Source organism: Acinonyx jubatus, chromosome D3 (genome assembly GCF_027475565.1).
Source record: "Acinonyx jubatus isolate Ajub_Pintada_27869175 chromosome D3, VMU_Ajub_asm_v1.0, whole genome shotgun sequence".
Classification (NCBI taxonomy): domain Eukaryota; kingdom Metazoa; phylum Chordata; class Mammalia; order Carnivora; family Felidae; genus Acinonyx; species Acinonyx jubatus.
The window spans coordinates 45,232,641-45,254,822 of NC_069392.1; the positions used below are offsets into that span (position 1 = coordinate 45,232,641).

Below are 22,182 nucleotides of genomic sequence, written 5' to 3' on the forward strand. Positions count from 1 at the left end.
ATTTTAAGGAAAATGGTACTCTGTGGGAAGCACTACATGAATACCCACTTAACTGCAGAGGCAGTGAGGGAGACCCAGCCAAAGGGTGGGGCAGGAAGGTGGGAAGGGAGGCTATGGCAGAGCTGGGTCTGCTTGGAAAGAAAGTGTGGTCGGGGGACTTGACCAAAGATGGCTGATGTCTGGTTTGGCTACAAGGGGAGAGTATATTAGAGTTCTACCAAGGAGGCCTGGAATGGATAGGGCTCCATTCCAAGGGGAGGGCTTGATGAATGGATAGAGAATGGAGAGCCAACTGTGAGTTCATTAGGTCCTTCCAAGAATCAGGTGTCATGTCTGCCCCTAGAGCCCATCCATATCCTCAGAAACCTTACTCTCACTGGTGAAAGTTGCAGGTTTTCAGCAGAGAAGGGGATTGCCCCTACCCAGTCAAATGTGGTCTGGAAAAATCTACCAGATCAGGTGCCTGGAAACAGGCTGTCAGTGGAATTTTTCACTGTGGACAATGTAAAATGATTTCCAAATAAGGGAACCCCTTGGAATTGCCATCCGTGAAAAGACTGATGTTTTTCAAGGAGCACCTGCTACCTGATGTTTCAGTAGGCTTTTATGCAGTATGTGATGGAGCCCAGGGGTCCATGTGTGGGTAGAATGGACTTTTCAGTGAGACATTGGTATAAAAACTGAGTGAAGTGGACTAATCAGAAATTATATAGGGCTTTTGTTACTGTGTTCAATAACAACATAAAAGGTTGTAGAACAGTAATTGCAAGAATATTTATTACCATATACTTTTTCATGTAGGTGTAGTAGAGGTATATTCTTATTTCATATTGAGATTATAGTTCTTGGAAATGATTAGGGTATGCTGTAACATTCTGATTCCTTTACTTGCAACAAATAATTTGGTTTTTTTTCCTCGTTTGGGATTTTGTTGTAATAAATTGCCTAAATTTTCAGACATTTCCTGGTTCATTCACTTCTTCCTTATTTTTTTCTTGGAAGAATGCCATGATGACATTTGAAGAAGAAAAAATGCAGTTGGCCTGTGATGACTTAAAAACTACAGAAAAGCTGTGTGAAAGTGAAGAGGCTGGAGTAATTGAAACCATCAAGAATAAAATTAAGAAGAATGTAAGTACTATGTCTTTAGGTTATGAACTGGGTGCTGCTTACTTAGGACAGTGCTCATTTACTTGGTTTTTGATATTTAGGATTTCACTGAATGCACTACATGTTTCTTACGGCTTTTGATTATGCAAAATGTATTTTTTAAAACAAGAGAATCCCGCATAACCCCATCAGTCATTAGAACCATTAAGTACATTAATTCTTTTGCTATTTTAGGATTCTCTTCTTCCATAATGGGCTTTGTGGTAAGAGCTTATGTAATGAGGCTTTCATATCTGTAATTCAAATATGTTGCATTTGGGCATAATTGAGGAATTCAACTATTTACCTAATTTTCTCAGGCCTTACCAGCCTTTGGTTACAAATAAAGTCACAATAGCACTGCAATTCACTTCTCCTGATTTTGTTTTCACCTTTCAGTGCCAAAGTCTAGTCTTTGGAGAGGCATCCTCCTACCCTGATATTTTTGGAGTGCCCAGGGGTCTGCTATGTGTTACATGTTGAGTTGACAAACCAGTCTTTTGGTTATGGTCCCCAAAAGCCACCTGTCTGTTCTTTGGCTTCTTCGTATCCAGGTTGCTTTACCTCTGCCCTTGATGATGGTGTCCACTATGAGGAAGCCACTGATGGGCCAAGAATATAGTCTCCTGATGCTGCGGAAGGGCCAGAGGTTTCCTTGATTGCTCTTTCTCCAAATCCTGCATGTAATAAATGACTGAGTCCTGTTGCCTCTTTCTAAAATACCTCCTGAGTTCATCCACTTCTCTCCCCACTCCTGCCATTTCTTTAGGTCAGTCACCATCCCCATTTGCCTACGGTAACTCTCACTGTTCTTGAATTGGTTCTCCAGAATATAGTCTCTGAAATGCAAATAATATGTTGCTGGCTTCATCTTCAGTGTCCCTGCCCCCTGCCTCCCCCCCCCCCCCATTGCCATTCATAAGGTCCAAACTCCTTACAGTGGCTGATGGAGCACTTTTCTTCTGCCTAAAACATCCTCCTCCCTTTTGACCTGGTTCCTATTCTGTCTTGAGTTCTTCCTAGATCGTGTTCTCCAAGGACTCTTGCCTGAGCCCTGAAGCCCTGTTGAGTAGGTTTCCTACTTGTGCCCATGGTACCCTGTACTTTATCCTTCAGAGCACTTGCTACATTACATGGTAACGAAGGCAGTGTTCCCTCATTAGACTATAAGCTTATTTACATGTCTGTCCTCTGTATCTAATGCCATGCCTAACACCTATGTTAGTAATTAACATTTGTAAAGGATTTTTGCAATTTAAAAAGCATTTTCACGTGTAGTGCCTCATTAGCCCTTCTAACAACCCTACACAGTCGAAGTTATTACAAAGAAACAGAAGCGTCAATAGACTGACATTTGCCTAGGCAAAGTAATGAGTTCTGGGACTACATTTGCAACTATAGTGACCATAATAGATTATGCTAATCTAGAAAAAAGGGAAACAGTTCATTCTGTTTTGTCTACTAGTTATGCTATTGTCGTATTTGCGAAGATCCCATCATTTCTTTTATCACTGATACAGCCTACGAAAGCCAATTTAGCTTATCTCGTTCAAGTTCATTTTGTATTAAGAATGCATTATTCTATTTCAGGGTGATTTTTCTTCACTTAAAAACATTCTTCACAATAAGGACCAACATTTTATAACAAGTGGGGTTTTTGGTTTTACTTTTTGCTTCTTTTATTGGGGTAGTCACCTTAGAGGTATGGCTTGCATTTTGAGTTCAGTTTGTGGTTCATTCAAAGCCATTTTCTCCTTAACTAAAATGTAATCCATAAGGAATGAATCCTAATGTTACTCCTACATAATGAAGGTAGATGGCTGTATAGTGGCTTTTGGGGTTAGCTATTTTGGGGAACGTTTTCTACCTTTGGTGGTTTTTATTTTGGATATGTAAGAACTTCAGTTGTTTAAAAAAAAAAAGGTCAAACTCAACTTCTGTGTTTTCTTCATGGTTTCCCAGGAGCTTCATTGTTAATCCCTTAGGATGTTTGTCTTTGAGTTATAATGTTCTTTTAAATGGTTTTTTTCTTAATTTTTAATGTTTATTTATTTTTGAGAGACAGAAAGGCAGAGTGTAAGCACGGGAGGGACAGATAGAGACGGAGACACAGAATCCAAAGCAGGCTCCAGGCTCCAAGCTGTCAGCACAGAGCCTGACGCGGGGCTCGAACTCACAGACTGAGATCATGACCTGAGCTGAAGTGGGATGTTTAACTGACTGAGCCACCCAGGTGCCCCTTTGAGTTATGAGTTATAATGTTCTTTATCATCGTATTGTTAACAGAGCTAGATTTCATGGGAATATAGTATAAATCTGGTCTTGGCTTTCAGCTCCGTGTTTCATCGTTCCTGTGTGAAATTATTTTGCACAGTCAAGTAAAGCTGTTTGGAGTCTTTTTGTGTGTGTGCGATTTATCAGTGTGTCCTTTCTTTCCACCAAACAGGTCGATGTCCGAAAATCCGCCCCCTCCATGGTTGATCGGCTTCAGAGGCAGATAATCATAGCTGACTGTCAGGTTTACCTGGCTGTGCTCTCATTTGTAAAACAAGAATTGTCAGGTATGCTGAAGCATTATTTTTAATGGCTTTCAAAATTCAATGGACACAATCAGTAATGCCTCGCCCTTTATTTATTATTATTTTTTACAGTGCCTCATATTTCAGGCCTTGAAAATCCGTGGCGCTTCTTTGGGGCTTGATACTGATTTTTACTTAGGAAATTGAAACCACAAGTACTTAATGTGTGTTTAGAGGTGTAGTTTTAGACTTGAAGTCAATGTTTCATCCTCTTGTCTCAAGATCATTCTGTCATAGAGAAATTACCAGTGCCAGTTTGATTGATAGATCATACTTTGTGAGAATCAAATTGTAATAACCTTTAAAGTGAAATATACCTGGTTTAAATTACATTTGTCCAAAACAGTTTTCCAACATTCTGTAGCTTTGATATCTTGAGTGCTATAGACTCAAAATGAGTCTTTAACAGCTTCTGTAAGACTGTGTCTAATACAGATACCAATTCTTTTGTTTATGTGGTTATTGGTGTAATACTTCCAGGAGAAATTTGCTTCTTTGGTAGATAGGATTTACTTGGAAAAAAATGAAAATTCAAAAAGGAAATTAACTAAAACTCACAATCAGAAAAGTATTTCCTTCCAAACCTTAAATGAAGAAGGGTCTGTTGCTGATAAGTTATAACATACACTGTTCTTTCTAGACTGCCAGAATCAGTCTTTCTCTCCCTTCTCTCCCTTCTTTCTCTCCCTTCTTTCTCTCCCTTCTTTCTCTCCCTTCTTTCTCTCCCTTCTTTCTCTCCCTTCTTTCTCTCCCTTCTTTCTCTCCCTTCTTTCTCTCCCTTCTTTCTCTCCCTTCTTTCTCTCCCTTCTTTCTCTCCCTTCTTTCTCTCCCTTCTTTCTCTCCCTTCTTTCTCTCCCTTCTTTCTCTCCCTTCTTTCTCTCCCTTCTTTCTCTCCCTTCTTTCTCTCCCTTCTTTCTCTCCCCTCTTTCTCTCCCTTCTTTCTCTCCCTTCTTTCTCTCCCTTCTTTCTCTCCCTTCTTTCTCTCCCTTCTTTCTCTCCCTTCTTTCTCTCCCTTCTCTTCCTTCTCTCTCCCTCTCCCTCCCTCCCTCCCTCCCTCCCTCCCTCCCTCCCTCCCTCCCTCCCTCCATCTCATCCTTGAGGATGCTTTGTTTCCATTTGGCTCAAGTCAGAAGTGGAATTTAACTTTTATTTCAATCTCCAAAATTTGGACTTACTAGAATTTATCCTTCTTTTAAAATATGTTCTATGCTTGTACTTTGGCCTTTTGCTTTGGCTCAACTATCCTCTGTTTTTCTCTCTAATCTTCCTCTCAGGACTTGCGTAATACTTGTATGTTTGAGGGCTCAAAGCTCATGTGAAATACCTCTGAGACATCAATATACACTCCCCTCTCTGAAGCTCTACATTAATGTATATATTAAGAGCAGCAGAATGGTCCAACTTCTTGGGTCAAGATAGGAGCTCTGGCATTTTCTGTGATCTTGTACTCTTTTTTTCTGACACTCAAGGACTTCTTAAGGGAGCTTATTTTAGCCATTAGCCATTGAGAAAATATCTTTTGAGAGAGAAAGAGAAATCAAATGTAGTACAGTGTTTGAGGAGTCAGGGTAGGGGGCATCTGGGAATTCTTTATGTTCTTACAACTCTTTGTCTGAAAGTATATATAAATATATATATAATATATATAAGTAATATATATGTAATATATATAAATAATAAATATAAATATATATATAATTTTAAAAGTAAGTGTATCTATCCTTATTTGCTCATTCATTGGTCTAGTCAGTAAGTAATTACTGAGCATGTATGATGTGCTGAGCACTGTTACGTGAGTAGCACAAGCTATGCTTCCTGCCCTCTTGAAACTTAGAATCACCAAGTAGTGCTGTTTGCTTCTACAATTATCATTCTGGTTAAAAATTACTAGGGGTGCCTGGGTGGCTCAGTCGGTTAAGTGTCCCAACTCTTGATCTCAGCTCAGGTCTTGATCTCACAGTTTGTGGGTTTGAGCCCCATGTCAGGCTCTGTGCTGGCAGTTCAGAGCCTGTTTGGGATTCTCCCTCTCCCTCTCTCTGCCCCTCCCCATTCATGCGTGCATGCTGTCTCTTTCTCTCTCCCAAGAATGAATAAACAAAATAATTACTAAACATGTTATAGAAAATTCAGAGAGTGCAGAAGGGGAAAGAAGAAAGCAAGTCACTACATACCTTACCACTGGGAGAAATCACACTTTACTGCTAATGTTCTATGTTTTATATCTCTTTTACAAAATGAAATCTATAGTGCTTTATATCCTACTTTTCCTTATTAGATTGTATTTTACGTATTTTCCCTGTAACTCAGTTCAAAATATTATATTAAATAATAACAGTCTTTCATATGAATGCGCCATGATTTATTTAACCCATTCCTTTTGGACATTCAGGTGTTCTCTGCTTTGCCTTTTTTATTAGGTCAAACCTATTCTTATATTTTATTTTTTTATTAAAAAAATTTCTTTTTACATTTATTTTTGAGAGAGTGAGATAGAGTGTGAGTGGGGGAGAGGCAGAGATAGAAGGAGACACAGCATCTGAAGCAGCCTCCAGGCTCTGAGCAAGCGGTCAGCACAGAGCCTGATGTGGGGCTTGAACCCATGAACCGTGAGCTCACGACTTGAGCTGGAGTCAGACGCGCAACTGACTGAACCACCCAGGCGCCCCTATATTTTATTAATAAACTATTTCTTTCACAAATTACCTTCTTAGCCTTTACCCATTCTCCTGATAAGTTGGTTTTAATCAATGAATATTTAATCCTATTTATCATAGATTTTTAACAGTGCTCTTGGTTTTTCCATATAATTTATTGAACAGATGCTGATATTGAAATAAAATTGATAGACATAAATGTGTATAGTGGTCTTTTGCTTTATGAATATCTTAGTATTTGTCAAGCAAACAACCAAAAATGCTCTTCCTTAGCCTTTCCTGAAACACACTGGGTTATTAAACTACGAAAAACCTACTTTGTTGGAATACGTTTCTTAGAAAACATTTTTAATTTTTTTTTTTTAATGTTTATTTATTTTTGAGACAGAGACAGAGCATGAACAGGGGAGGGTCAGAGCGAGGGAGACACAGAATCTGAAGCAGACTCCAGGCTCTGAGCTGTCAGCACAGAGCCCGATGCGGGGCTTGAACCCACGGACTGTGAAATCATGACCTGAGCTGAAGTTGGACGCTTAACCGACTGAGCCACCCAGGTGCCCCTTAGAAAACATTTTTGATGGATTTTCTTGGGGAAAAGCCGTCTTTTTGGAGATGATAAGTGCTCCTCCCCCACCCCGAGTGGGTGGCGCAGAACTGGGTGGGGGGGGGGTGCACTCACTCACCTGAGCTCCAGGTAGGGATGAGTCTGTGAATGTTTTGAGTTTGTGAATTTTTTTTTAATTTTTTTTTTTTAAAGTTTATTTATTTTTGAGACAGAGAGAGACAGAGCATGAACGGGGGAGGGGCAGAGAGAGAGGGAGACACAGAATCGGAAGCAGGCCCCAGGCTCTGGGCCATCAGCCCAGAGCCCGACGCGGGGCTCGAACTCAACGACCGCGAGATCGTGACCTGAGCCGAAGTCAGACTCTTAACCGACTGAGCCACCCAGGTGCCCCTATTCTTTTTCTTTTTTAAATTTTTTTTGAGTTTGTGAATTTTTAAATGCTTCATACTTTTAAAAGAACTCTTGGAGTGCCTGGGTGGCTTAGTTAAGCGTCTGACTCTTGTTTTCCCCTCAGGTCAAGACCTTGTGGGTTCTTTCTTCTCTCTCTGCCCCTCCCCTCCTCGCACCATCTCTGTCTCTCTCAAAATAAATTAAAAAAAAAAACTTTAAAAAAAAATTTTAAAAAAGAGCTCTTGTGCCTTCTCTCATTTGAACTTCTTTATAATGAACTGCCCCATCATCTCTCTTCATTTTATATACTATTTTTTAAATATCTTTTTCATTAACTCTTATCCAGGGCTGCTTGCTTGCTAGCTTCCCCTCACCCCATATGCATATGTTAACTACTTTCATAACAAAAAGAAGCTATATTTAAAATATGGTATTTGCCATCTTGTTTCGTTTACTTCCTTTTGGACTTGAGGGTAGGTCCTATGTCATACTCATTGTTGTGTTCTTGGCATATCATATGCCCAATAAATTTTCCTCAAATGAGGGTTCTGCCTTTACTTCACAGGTGAGGTGGTGGAGGCTGATGATTTGGAGAAGGTTGAACAGTTGACACAGCTTTTTAGTGACAACAGGGCCAGGGCCTGAGCCAGTTGTTGCTTGTTTCATACCTGAATTCCTAGTCTTCTCACCATTTTGCCATCACCTTAGTTTGGTGACTTGTGCCTCGAGAGGCACAGAAATTTGGGTTTCTCATGGCCTTCTCCACTATGCCCATGCTCCCTCACTCTTACACCCTGAGGTGCTAGCTCCTGGAGTCATATGACAGTCTGCTGTTAACTGACATGCTTCTCCAGGCCACGTTCTCTGTGCTGCCATTGTAGCCATCCGTCTAAAATTTGTTACACCTGTGCTTTGAACACTCAGCCATTCTGTATCACCTATGAAGTAAAATCCAAATTGCTTCTTAAGGAGGCACTTATAAACCTACGTCCTTCCCAGCCTCCTTGCCTTCCCAGCCTCCTTGCCTTCCCAGCCTCCTTGCCTTCCCAGCCTCCTTGCCTTCCCAGCCTCCTTGCCTTCCCAGCCTCCTTGCCTTCCCAGCCTCCTTGCCTTCCCAGCCTCCTTGCCTTCCCAGCACCGCGTGCCACTAAGCAGGGCTTCGTGCGCTTCCCTCAATGCCTTTTGCTGCCTCTTGCCTTCCTGTATACCACCCTCAGTTCAGATGCTCGCAGCCCCTTTCTTTTTCTCTTGCCTATCCAGGTACGTTCCAGGTCAACCTCCTTCATGTTCTCCTTCCTCACGGACTCCATCATCTGCCCTTTGTTGTTCCACATGTATCCCGTGCATAGTCAGAGTGTTCATCATATGGCAGTACAAATTTTTATTTACATGCCTGCCCACGTATTTGACTGTAATCTCCTTGAGGGCAACAACTATGTCTACCTGCTCTTCCCCCTCCCCCTTACCAACTATGAGTACCTACTATGCATTCCACACTGTGGGGTGGTAAGTGCTAGGGCTCTAGAGATGAGTAGGAAGTAGCTCTTGTCCTGAGGGAGCTGGATGGCTTAGTAGGGGAGAAAGAGGAGGTTATAATTCATTCAGGATGATACTTTACTTTCTAGACATGTAAGTTAGTCACGAATTGGGTGAACAGGGTGTGAACAGCTCAGAAACTCTTCCTTGGAAGATCAGTGGAAGTTTGTTTTCTTCTCTCTGTCCCTGGCACCTGACGTGGCACTGTTGCCTAGCAAATGGTGGGTGTATAATAATGTGAATTAAAGGAAGGGATGGAGGAGGGGTGATGCCATTCAGGAAAGAGGTGCAGGATATGGAGTCCCAAGAAGAGTTGAGATTGGAAAAGTGTGTCCTTTAGAAGTGAAAACAAAACCATTGTTCTTCCAAAGTGTGTTATGTGGGTCACAAAAAAGGGTCAGCCTGAAGTGACCTTTCATTATAGGGTTGACCAGCCTCATCTGGGGCAAGTGAACAAACAGAATGCTATGGTAGGAGATCCCATCGGATACAGTCTCCTGCTGAAAAATCTGTAAAACTTGTCCCAACATCAATTAGTATAACTTTGTATTTTCACTCTCCAGAAGACTCTAGCCCTTTCCTGGGAAGGACTCCCATTTCTCGCACCCCCCCCCCCCCCCACACACACCTGGATAGAGTTAAGGCTTTCCATTAACGGGAACAGAGTTTCCTCTCTCCCCTGCATCTCCCAGCTGATTGAGGCTGGCCTTCAAGGGGGAGGGCAAACGGTCTGTGGTTTTCTTGCTCTCTTTGCCTTCTGTCAAAAGCATAGATAGCGATGGCTGAATGATTTATATTTGACCTTTCAAGGAGCCATATGGAAGGCTGTGTAGGGTGTGGGGCTCGTGAATACTGTTTCTCTGCCTGCTGGGAAAACGTGTGCTCATGAGCTGCCTTGCTACACCATCAAGGCAACTGAGGGTGCTTCCTGCAGGAGCTGCATGGAACACAGGGCCGGCTCTGCCTGATCCTCACTCAGCCTTTGTCCTGTGGTTGACGGCATCAGGCTGTGCTCAGACGTTTTGGTCACAGCACTTGGGACAGGGAAGTAGGCTGAGAGTCCTGGGGAACCTGTTTCCCTACCACATTGAGCTTAGAAAGTAGCAAAAACCGTATCTTTCTGTGTGCATATGAACTTTGTTTTGCACAAATTATAGCCTTTGACTTAGTAAAAACTTTGGGTTCTATTTACTTGGCTCAAATTAGAAGCTTTAAAGCTTGTTACTACAGATTTTAACATGTGCTTTTAAACATTGGCACCTAAACTCCTCCCTTAGGTAAGAGATTAAAGACCTGTGGAATTACATTATTATTTTATAAAAATAGGGTTTTTACCCTTGTCAGTTTTTAACTGAGTCTGTGCAGTTGGCATTGATGGGTTTTGCCATTTGTTTCCATTGCTACCCCTCCTTTGCTATGATTCTTCACCTGAGATCTGGATTGCTACAATGTGTTTCCTAACACTGGTAGTCCCCTCAACCCCAATCTTAGAAATTGCCTGCTTCTCCTGGTGCAGGTGACCATTCCTCAGCTGGACGTCAGGGGACCCTGCCCCGCCAAGCTGAGCACACCCTCCGTGTGTCCCCCGTTTCACTCTGCCTCTGAACAGCCTGTCCACCTGCTCTGTCATATTCACACTCCTGTAGCTGTTTCCTGGAATGCTGGCGTTCCCTGGATGGAAGCTGTACTTCCTGAATGGAAGCTGTACTTCCTGAATGAAGCTCCAGCAGCCTGGAAATACAGGATAAAATGGAATGAAACTTGGTCCATAAAATTTCCAGTTAGGCCCAGAGGTAGGAAGCAGTAAAGTTTTCTACTGGAATCCCGCAATACTTATTCCGCACTAACTCGTTTATATATTTGCTGCATAGAAAACTTTAGTGACAAAAAGGAAATAAAAAAGAATAATTCACCCATCAACTCAACATTATTTGTTGAGTGTATATACAAGTGGAGTGTATATACAAACATATATGTAGAGAGATAGTCTTAATGTTACACACTTTTTTTTTTTTCATTTATTTTTCAGTTTTATAATGGACAGTTGGAGAGCTGAGATTATGGCTTATGGTTCTTTTGTATCCTTCCGTTGCCAAGCACAGTCTTAGGCATGTAATGGGAACTTAATAGCTAGTTAGTATTTTTAGGGTTTTGCAAGTTTTCTTTTTTTCATTTTTTAAAATGTTTATATTTTGAGAGAGCACAAGTAGAGAAGGGGCAGAGAGAGGGAACTAGAGGATCCCAAGCGGGCTCTGGGCTGACATCAGCGAGCCTGATACAGGGCTCAGTCTCACAAACCGTGAGATCATGAACTGAGAGCCAAAGCCGTATCAACTGACTGAGTCCCTCAGGTGCCCCTCTTTTTTCATTTTTTAAATCTGTAGCCAATATTTATTCTATCCCAATTGGCTTTTGTGTTCTTAAGAATATATGTTTCCTTCTTTTCCCATTTTTCTGTTCAACCTTTGGCATTTTGGATCATAACTGAGTGTCATATTGTTTGTGGGTGTGTTACCCTAGAAGTTTAAGGGTTTTCTCAGACCTTTTGTTTTCCTGCAGTACTTCCATTCACAGAAAAGTCAGTGTGCCTCCTCTTAAAGGTGCCATCTGTATCTTCTTTCTCTTTGGTTGTCCTAGAACTGTGCCTGAAATGTAATATTTGCTCAGTAAATGTTTTTGTTCATTTGAACTAAATGCAAGTTGTTTCAAACATGTATTACTTTTATAAAGTTATAAAAATCGTTCTCTTTTAAAAAAAAAAAAAACCTTTTGTTTTGCTTGTTCATCCTATCTTAACGATATTCTTTTCAGTGGACTTAGTCTACAAGACATTAACAAATCCAGAACTTGGAACTTGCCCTATGGTTGTGTTTTCAATTGTGATCCCTTAGGAGATATGGTCATCATTTATCAGAAACTTGATACATTTAAGTAAAATACTAGTTGATTAATTATCAGCTTGATTACATGAATTGGGGGTCCTTAAGACCATCAGGTGCAGTGGTTTGCCAGGACTCAGTATGTGATCATGCTCATGGCTGTGATTTGTTACAGCAAAGGATACAAAGCAAAAGAGCAAAGGGAAAAGATGGATGGGATGGAATCCAGGAAAAATTGGGCTAAAGTGACCAAAATTTTCTCCCAATGGAGTTGCATGCTTAAATCTCTGGGCAGTGAGTTTTGTTATCAGCTGGGAAGCTTGTTGGAGACACAGCACCCAGAGTTTTTGTTGGGGGCTGACCATGTATAGATACAATCTGCCTTGCACATAGCCAAATTCCAGACTCCCAGGGGAAAGCAGGTGTTCAGCATGAAACATACTCTTTGTATAAGCAGGGTAGGCACAGTGAGCCACTCTTACCAGTTCTAGGAATGCTGGGAACTCTCCCAAGTCAATTTCATAGACCCTAGCCAAAGGCCAGTCTTGTAAACAGGCCTCTCAAAGGATAGCAGTAGGCCTGCTCCCGTAACTCTTTTCTGTATGTACCATATGTTCTTCGATCACTTTCAATGCAGGGATTAGACTTTGTAAATCAGCTTTTATGTTCTGTATTTTTTGTAATTTAAAAATAATGTTGACAAACTTCTTTTTCTGCTATTCTAAAGGGCCTGAAAGCCTGGGGAAGTTCATGTTGTCTTCCATTTGTGCATTGGGGTCAGATTATCAGTGCCATATTGGTAACAGTGCTGAGTGATTAAACTCTTTTCTGGAGAAAATTCCTTACAGAAGACCTTTCCCCCCAAATATGGTGATGATACACTCAGATAAGCACTGAGAAGTCGACTGCTCCTTCCTTTCCTCATCAGAAGTTGTAAATGTTCACAGAAAGAGAGGGTGAGGCAGGACCTCTGGGCTTGTCTGAGAGGGGTCAGCTGGGCATGGAACTGGGTAGCGACTGTGAGAAGTATGTTAAAAATTGGCCCAACAAGAAATAATGAAAATGCCTTTAAAAATAACATCTTTTCACCTCCTCTATGAAGTAGCTTCTTTTTTGCCACCTTCCTTCACTGGATTGGTCTAGATCTAGGCTGGGCAGTGGGTGGAGCGTCTTAGTCCTAGACCAAATAATGCCCTCCTAGTGAGGAGTGAGTGGTTAAGGCCCACACAGCAGGCATTAGGTAGAGATGAATGGGGGATTCTTTGCATTTCTGCATTGAACACTGATGACTTACACGTTAATGAACTGGCCGTTTGTTCACCCAGTAAGTATAAATTAATCCTTTTTGTTTGCTTGTTTTAGTTTTGGCGAGTTGCCATGCTTGGTGTACTTTTAGCAGTGAATTCAACTTAAAACTTGCTCTTTAGGAGGAAAGAAGCACAGGGTAGACAAACGTAGGCGTTATAAGAGAGGTTTATCAGCAAAGTGCATGGTAGTTCAGAAACACGTGGAGATTCATGTTTCACAGAACATACAGAACAGAAGTCAGATTCAAGTGATGCTTGCATGCTGGCATTAATGCATTTATTCTTTCATTCAGTGTGCATAATATACCACGTCCCAGCTCGTGTGTGAGAGAGGGGCCTGATAGGACGATGAACAAAAAAAATACATGGTTCTTGCTAAGTGGTCATCCAGTGTAGTAAGGGAAATCAGACAAATAAGGAATTGAAGCCCTGTGAAGAGAACAAGGTGCAATGAGAGATGATCATTTTTATTGTTTTTTAAATTTTTGCTTGAATTTCAGGTCCTTCTTCAATCTCCTTTATTAATAAAGGAAAATTATTTTGAATGCTTATTTACTTCTTTTAATGCTTTTCTCCCCTTCTCTATAGCCTATATAAAAGGTGGGTGGATCCTTAGGAAAGCCTGGAAGATTTACAATAAATGCTATCTGGACATCAATGCCCTCCAGGAGCTGTATCAGAAGAAGCTAACTGAAGAGCCCTTGACTTCTGATGCTGCAAATGATAATCACATTGTGGCTGAAGGGGTGTCTGAGGAGTCTCTAAACAGACTGAAAGGTGCTGTTAGCTTTGGATATGGCCTTTTTCACCTTTGCATATCCATGGTGCCCCCCAACCTGCTCAAAATCATCAACCTGCTGGGTTTTCCTGGAGACCGCCTGCAAGGGCTTTCTTCACTGATGTATGCAAGCGAAAGTAAGGACATGAAGGCCCCTTTAGCTACGTGAGTAGCTGTATTGCAATGCTTTGGTAGATAATATAGTGTTGAAAGTAAGTAAACGACAATCAAAGCCTTTAAAGGAAACTTCAGGTAAATTGGTTGGTTGACACAATGCCACGCCTTATGCCTTTTAACGCAATGCCGAGAACTGTGTCTTTCGTGGTGTTTATAAGCTGACTTTCTAGAGAGAGGACACTGTTCTTGACTCTCATGAATCCTGTATTTTAAACAGGTAAAGCAACCACATTTTTCAACCACAGATGATTTTATAAGCAGTTTCTGTGACCTTGACCAGAGTCACTGAGATTCATGACCCTGATTTTTGAATTTTTAAGGAATACGAATTTGATAACTTTCCTGTGATTCTGAAATTTTTATTATTACCTAGAGAATCCTGATATTGGGTCATTTTCTTTGATGATTCTGGTTGGTCCAGTGGTCTCTCTCATGAGGCTTGGACATTTTGTGCTAGTCAACTAAATCGAGTCCTGTTAATCTGAGTCCTGTTAGTCGAAACTGAAATGACAGTTACTGAAACAGGAGAGTGTGGAGAGAAGCTGATAAAACTATCCAGAGCGAGGATTCACCCATTCCTCCATCAGTTAAAAAACAATGTTTTTTTTTTTTTTTTCAGTCTGGTAAATATTCACCATTTGCAATTTGAGTAATTTTACCAGACACTAGATGCCCTTTGACATTTTTCAAAAAATGTTAATATCACAGAGACCGAGCTCTGTTTCTACTATCAATATTGAGGAATTTGGATATTCAGTCTTAATCAGTTGGTAGCTATTAAAAATATCATTAAATTTTCATTTCAAAAATATATTTGTTCCTCCCCAAAGTCATTAAATTACATAAACTGTGGTATTTTATTAATTTGATGTAATAGTTTTGTAACTTGTGATAATTTGTCTATATCTTAATATTTTCTGGAAAGAAATGAATTAGTAATGTAAATTCGTCTGATCTCCAGAAGAGAACTGATTTTATAAACATGCTAGAAGCACACATTTACATAAAAATATTTGATGTGTTAGTGAAACATTTTTGTCTGTTCACTAAAGATCCTAACGAATCTGTTTTATTTACCTAGTTTATTTAACGTGTTATTTTTCTTGAAAGGAGTATGAAATAAGGGAATTTTAAATGATTATTTATTCTTCAAATTGAGCCTTCTCAAAGGCCAGAGAAAGAGCCCTTTTTCTGGTTCTCTCACTTATTTTAATACATTTTAGTAAAATTTGTGTCTGTGGTTCCCATATTTAAATTTGGATTCTGAGGCTTACACTCTAACTTTGTGAACACAGGAGAAAACTACATTCTTCTTTTGCAAAAAAGTAATGCCTTTATTATGAGGGGACAGTAAATTCATGGTAACCAGTTCGTCTTTCTAATTTGTGTGCTGATGAGTGAAGTGTAGAAATCAGAGCTTTATCTCAGTCCATACCTTCAGAGAGCCATCTGGAAGCCTCAGCAGAACTAAATGCTTTTATCCTATTATTCTCCTCTCACCTGATGGCCATATGCTGATGTATAAGCTGCGCCAAAGTTTCAGTTTTCCAAATATTGGTAAGATTAAAATGGGGGAAAATACTCTGATTTACTTATTCAAAGACTTTTGGAAGGAGTGTGTATTAGAAGAGCACATACTGAGTTTTGACAAAGTAGAGACGCTGTAAGAAAAGCCTTGCTCAATCTCTCTCTCCCTCTTCCTTTAGATTAGCTCTGCTCTGGTATCATACTGTGGTCCGCCCATTTTTTGCCTTGGATGGCAGTGATAACAAAGCAGGCCTGGATGAAGCGAAGGAAATTCTTCTCAAAAAAGAAGCTGCTTATCCAAATTCTTCCCTCTTCATGTTTTTCAAGGGACGTATACAACGATTAGAGGTACTGTGCCTTCCTCATATTTTTAAATAAAGCCTTCTGTGGATCAAATCTGTAATTCTCACTCTGTGCTAGTATCAAAGGGAGGCAAATGCCATTGGGCGAAGGAACGTTTTGTTCTTGTGCTTTTCAGTTGCATCGTTGCTACAAAAGCCTCTTCCAGGAACCCAGGATGTTAGTCAGTAACCTTCTGTTTCAGGAGGTGGGAGAGGCAGGGGTGACGAGATTGGTGTACTCTAAGCCAGAGGCATAGGAACATTAGCAAATGTCTCAGTTGAAGAACACAATATACGATTATTTTTTTTCCTTTTCTGGAGTTACTAATAATCTGTTTCTAAATTTTCTTCTTGGTTAACAATTGATTTATACACATTATTGCCTGAAATGTCAAGGACACCATCAGCTTTGAAACGGTAGTAGCTTTTATTACTTTTTCATGGGCTTCATTTGGCCAAGCCCTGTGCCAGGCACTTTATACAGGATACCCATTTAATCCTGAGTAACCCTATGACATAGACACAAAGTCACCTCTTTTTTTTTTATTTATTTTTGAGAGAGAGAGAGAGCACGAGTGAGCGCATCAGTGGGGAGTGGGGCAGAGAGAGAATCCCTAGCTGTCAGCACGGAGCCTGCTGTGGGGCTTAAACTCACTAACCGTGAGATCATAACCTGAGCCAAAACCAAGAGTCAGATGCTTAACCAACTGAGCCACCCAGGTGCCTCTGCACCTCTCCCCCCTTCCCCCTCCCCAATCTGCTTGCTTGCGGACATGAAGATTTGAAGAAAAAGAAAAGTATAAGAAAAGAATCATATGAAAGAAGGTGGCTGTTATGCCAGGTGCACCAACAGCTAGTAGAGAATATTGCGAGATTCTAACAACCTCCATCTTCCAGTTAACCGGGTGCCCGGCAGCAACACAGTTAATTCTAGTCATCAGCCTCCTGCAAACCCGCTGTGAGTGCTTTTGAAGATTTTTGCTCACGAAGAAGGCTTTTGTGAGCGCAGGGATGATTTGTTTACTGATATTTTTTGTTGGCAACTGAGTGTATATTGTTTCCTTTCCCTCGTGAGGTGCCTCCTTAAATCTGAGGACTCCTCATCTTTACATATGGAAGTTGTATTTTAGAGATAGTACTGATAATTTATAATTGGAACCTAGTACATACAGAAAGCACAGCAGGATCTGAATTATTTAAACCTGTGTCTGAATTGTTTTTTTCTCATTATCTTGCAACTGTTTTTCTTTGCATTCAGGCTCATAAGCGTTCAGTTATGTTTCTCCTTTGTCTTGCCGTCTTAGCAACATAGTTGTGATCAGTTTCTTATGCAGTCTGCTCTTTTGGTTAGCGTTCTTTTAAGCTCAGCGTTATGGTCTTACGTGTAGGGAAGGATGTTCAGTTTATTAAAGTTTCTGTGCTCCCTTGGGTTTGTGCAAGAGGAAATAACCTATATAAGGAAATTTTAAATCGACGAAGCCTTCTCACCGCAGTGACCATTTCTGAAATGAGAGTTGCGTTACAAGGTCAGTGCTTCCTTAAATGTCCAGTTCTTAAAGGGCAGGCATTACTCATTTTGAATAACTGAACATGTTGATACTAGGTTCAGTGTTGAACAGATTTGCTGCCTGGGACGAGAGCCTGAATTTATAATTATGTGCAACACAGCATAAGGCACCTTAGCATTGGGCATTTATTAGAATTCTCTCTTTACTCCCCACGTTAAATGAATGCTCTAAATTGGGTCTTAAAGGTGTCAAATAGAAATGTAAAACAAGGGTTTGTATCTTAAGCTTGCCATTTTAGTCAATTTTTTATTTCAAACAAAAATGCCTAACTTTTAGCTAAACTGGTAACTCCCCCCGTACTTAATTTGGCATGGTTTTAGTTTGTGCCACAATTCATTCCTATTAGGGACTGAGTGGATGCTAAAAGCAAGTGGTTATTCACTACTGTTGGGATGATTCTAGCAATGAGGAGGCCATAGCGTCGTCAGAGGACCCTTCTGAACACAGTATGGGGAGGTACACAGTTGACATTATGGTTCTTAGCAGGCATTCAGGCTCTTTCGGGGGCGGGGCGGGTGGAGAATTGTCATCTGGTGTGGGTGGTGGATATTAGGACTACTTCACCGTGAGGCAGCTTGCTTACCGGACTGATCCTTGGTTTTCAGAAAAAAGACTAAAAGATATATTTCTGCCTCTGATTAGTGAGCTGTAGCATCAGGGCCAAGGGGATGTGCCGGTTTTTCTGTTCGGCCCTTCCCAAGGGCCCAGAAGGAAGGATTTGGGGGATTTGGGGGATTCTGAGGTAACTTGGACTATTAATGGTATTCTCCCAGTGCCCAGACACAAGCATTTCATTTACCTTCCCAAGTGACCGTGAGGAAGCTGGTTAGGGTAGGGTTGGGGGCACGGACTCCTTTGTTTGCAGATGTGGGACTGCCCAGAGGGGCTGTTACAGCTCCTGTCAGAGGCTTTTGTAAGGCCTCTAAGGCCTCAAACCGGTTTATGGAAACATGGGGCCCTGCTGACAAATGTGCTTGCAAAGAACATGTTGGGGTTTTGTGTTTTTTTTGTTTTTTTTGTTTTTTTTAATTTTTAGTAAGAATTTAGGTTAGAGATAGGACCCCTGAGATCTTTTTGTCAACAAACACTCAGAGAACATGGTGTGCGAGCTTTACCCTTGCAGATGCAGCATATGACACTCAGTTTCTTCAGTGAGTCAGTCTACATAATTGGAACAGCTGCTTTTGTGTCAGCTTGCTGTCCTACAGGGTGACTAGCTCAGTATGTGCTGGTTAGTTTATTTTCTGTACGCATTCTTTTCAAATCCTGTGCCCTTGCCCACTTTCTGTTTAATTTCATGAACAACTTTTTACATCCTCTGGGACAATTTGGAATCCGTCTGGGAGGATGTTTTTTGACAAAGCCACCCCATCCTGTCACTTGATAACCCTTTCCATGGTGGTTTTGTTATTTCCTGTTGTTAGGGCCCAACTTGACCTAGCAGGTGGTCAAGTGAGGTGGTTATGTGAGGTGCATTTGCACCCCAGGATGGAGCATACCCTGTGCTAAAGGTACTGCTGCTAAAGCACAAATCTCTGCAGAGAGAATTTTGTCTCTTTACTGCCTTGGCTTCTCCCCACTGTATGTCTGTATACCCCCACCTCCTACCTTTCCACCCTCTTGTGTTCTCATTACCTGTCCAGTTCCTGTTGACCTCTCCCGTGTGACTTGTCATGTTGCTGGGAGGCATAACTGGGTTCCTGTGGTACTTAGCATGGGATAAACGATATATAACTCGCGTGTGATGGGTTTTATTCTTACTGAGGCTTAAGCCTGGGAAGTAGGGTTATCAAATTTCTTACTTTTTTTTCTTTTTAGGAGAAAAAAAATGTTTTGGTGTCGGTAAAAGCCAACCCATGATTGGCAAAGTGGGTGGCATGTAGCTAGAGGGGCGACAGGTCCTATATTTACCTATATTTCCCCGATTCTCCATACTGCAAGCAGCTATTAGGGAAATGGTCCCAGATGTTGTATAGGAATCTCAATTTTAAAATGTGAATTTATATAGTTTTGAATTTTTGTACTTCCATGAGTTTTTACCCAGGTAAACCAGGTATGGTACTGATAAGTCCATTAAGCATACAAGTGATTAATGAGTATTTTTTTTTTTTTTTTGGTTGTTTAAAAAGTTATCAGGGACAAGTCTACATTTTAATCACTTATTTTTATTTCTCTCTGGTCCTCTTTTTTTCCCCGTAAATAATACAGATTTCCTCCCCTTCAGTTTTAACTATCTACTTAGTATGTAATATATACATGTATTTGGTTTTACATGCATACTCTTTCATTACACACTTTATATCATGTGACTGTTTAGTGATCAAACTAAGTTGTAATACCTAAACTAATGAAAGTTGATAAACATTCTAATGAGGTTGTTATTCACGCATTTTGAGAACTCTTATTTTGAAACTGTTTTCTAAGCTGAGACTCCTACTTTTTGAATAGATGAGTCCATTGATCAATGAGACGGATGTCTTGTCTTTGTTAAGAAAAAGCTCGTTATCAAAGACTGCCTGCTTCTCTTGTGTGGCACGTAAGCCTATTTCTGAAACCATTTCTGAAAAAGAAGATGCAAAATGTCTTCACGATTAGAGTAAGAGGTTATTCTCCTAAGGAGGGTGCAGAATCAGATATTTAAATTCTGATGTGCTGGTTGGATAAGTACAGCTCTAAAGAAATGAATTGAATAAATGAGGTAAAATGCAGCTGGATTGAAATGATGTCTCTGTGGGGCACCTGGGTGGCTCAGTTGGTTAAGCGTCCGACTTCAGCTCAGGTCATGATATCGCGGTTTGTGGATTTGGACCCCGTGTCAGGCTCTGTGCTGACAGTTCAGAGCCTGGAGCCTGCTTCATAATCTGTCTCCCTCTCTCTCTGCCCCTCCCGGCTCATTCTCTTCCTCTCTCTCTCAAAAATAAATAAGAACATTAAATTTTTAAAAAAAGAAATGAAGTCCCTGCAAACCATAAAAGACTTTTAAATAAAGAGAACAAACTGAGGGTTGAGGCAAGGGTGTTGGGTGGGTGAGATGGGCTAAATAGGTGATGGGCATTAAGGAGGGCACTTGTTGGGATGAGCACTGGGTGTTCTGTGTAAGTGATGAATCACTAAATTCTATTCCTGAAATCATTATTATGCTATATGTTAACCAACTTGGATTTAAATTAAAAAAAAAAAATATTGTAGCCATGGAGAAAAAAAAAAGAAATTAAGTCTCTGCTTATGGCAGGGGGTACCCAGATCAACAGGCATGAGCCCCTGTGCTCCTCAGGCTCAACCTGGGCCCCACTTGACTGTAGTTGCCACTCAGACAATTAGCCATTACAGCACTGCTTCATGAGGACAAAGGGAAGGAAGTTTGTGCAAGGCCTGGAGACCACACTGAAAAAGTTACAATGAACTTTACCTTTCTTATGTGTGCGAATGTCCCCTGATCATCTCCTCTTTCTCTGACTTGAAGCTGCCTTGTTTGCTCTGGCAAACGCCGCCCCCTCATTACAGTCTGCTCCCCTGTTTCGTACTTCCCCTCCCGCCCCTCCTCTCCCTTCTGAGAATAATAGGATGTGGTTTCTTTACCCTGAACAGTGTCTGTAGGGACTTGCTTTGACGGTTGACCTTCGCTTCACCATGTTCATGTCATCCCCTGTCCCATCTCCTTCTCAGGCAGTCAGGGTTTTCTTATCCTTATTTTCTACTAGCTGTGAAGTTCTGGGTGAAAGGCTTGGACACATCTACACCAGCGTGTGTTCTGTCTGGGGACTTGCTTTCTGCTCATTATTTTAGGTGACTTAAGTTGTCTGAGGTACCTTTTAAAAATTGTAGTGTTTCTGTCTGTATTTTTATTAAGATGAAAGGACATTTTTCACTGGTGCTCCCCGGAATAAGTGGGAGGGCTGTGTTGCTTTTTAGCCCACCAGTTCATGATTGGGACAGGGACAGAAAAGTGGAGGTCGGTTCCTTTGGTGGTGAATTTATCAGCTAGAGAAAAGAGACGGGAGGCCTGCAGGGATCACGGAGAGCAGAGGCCAGGTGGAAGTGGCAAACACCACAGAGGGTCTTTGCCTGAGCTCTCTTCTCTCGGGCATGTTGACATTAGTGGAGCTGTTTGGTAGCAGTGTTCTTTGCATCTGTCAAAGAGCAAGCCTGCCTCTTGTATTTGAACAGCATGCCTTGCCGGCATGATGTAATGTTGTTATTTATAGCATCAGGAAAAAGGCAATGCAGGAAGAGAAATAATTCCCTGAAGTTCTGTTCATTGTAGTCTTCTCTTCACCATCCTACAAGGTTCTCTTTATCACTTCAGGTGCCAAAAAAATAGGGTTGCCATTTATTCTTAGAAGAACACAAAATGAGAGATTGGTTCAAGCTGGTGTGGGAGAGAGGGGGGATATATTTGTCTCCAGTTTCCAGTGAGATAAACATGTATCATGTGGTTTAATAGCTCTGTGCACTTTAAAATAAGAGGGTAGTAACCCAAATTGCTAATAGGTTAAATACATTTGCTCTTCTTTCAGCTCCATCATTACAGGCTGTTGGGCTGACAAGCAAGTAGAAGGTTAATGATTTTTATCCCTAAGCTCACTAAGTGTGCATAAGAGGATGAGCTTTCTCTTGCCTGCATTAGCCCTGGTCCTAGGGGTAGGGGTTCAGTGCACAGTCTGTTGTTAGGTGTCCTTGATAACAGAATTGCTAAACCGATTCGGCTACTCAGCAGTATTAATGCTGAATC

The 22,182-nt window shown here is 41.1% G+C and overlaps 1 protein-coding gene across 1 annotated transcript in view; it reads left to right on the forward strand.

The window, feature by feature from the left end:
* The window catches only part of TTC39C (tetratricopeptide repeat domain 39C), a 106,888-nt gene that overhangs the window by 46,931 nt on the left and 37,775 nt on the right, over positions 1-22,182 (forward strand). The window contains exons 3-6 of the mRNA XM_027068659.2: positions 1,003-1,131; positions 3,596-3,710; positions 13,648-14,002; positions 15,721-15,889. Of these exons, the coding sequence (XP_026924460.1) occupies positions 1,003-1,131; positions 3,596-3,710; positions 13,648-14,002; positions 15,721-15,889 (768 nt within the window). The remainder of the gene's footprint in view (positions 1-1,002; positions 1,132-3,595; positions 3,711-13,647; positions 14,003-15,720; positions 15,890-22,182) is intronic.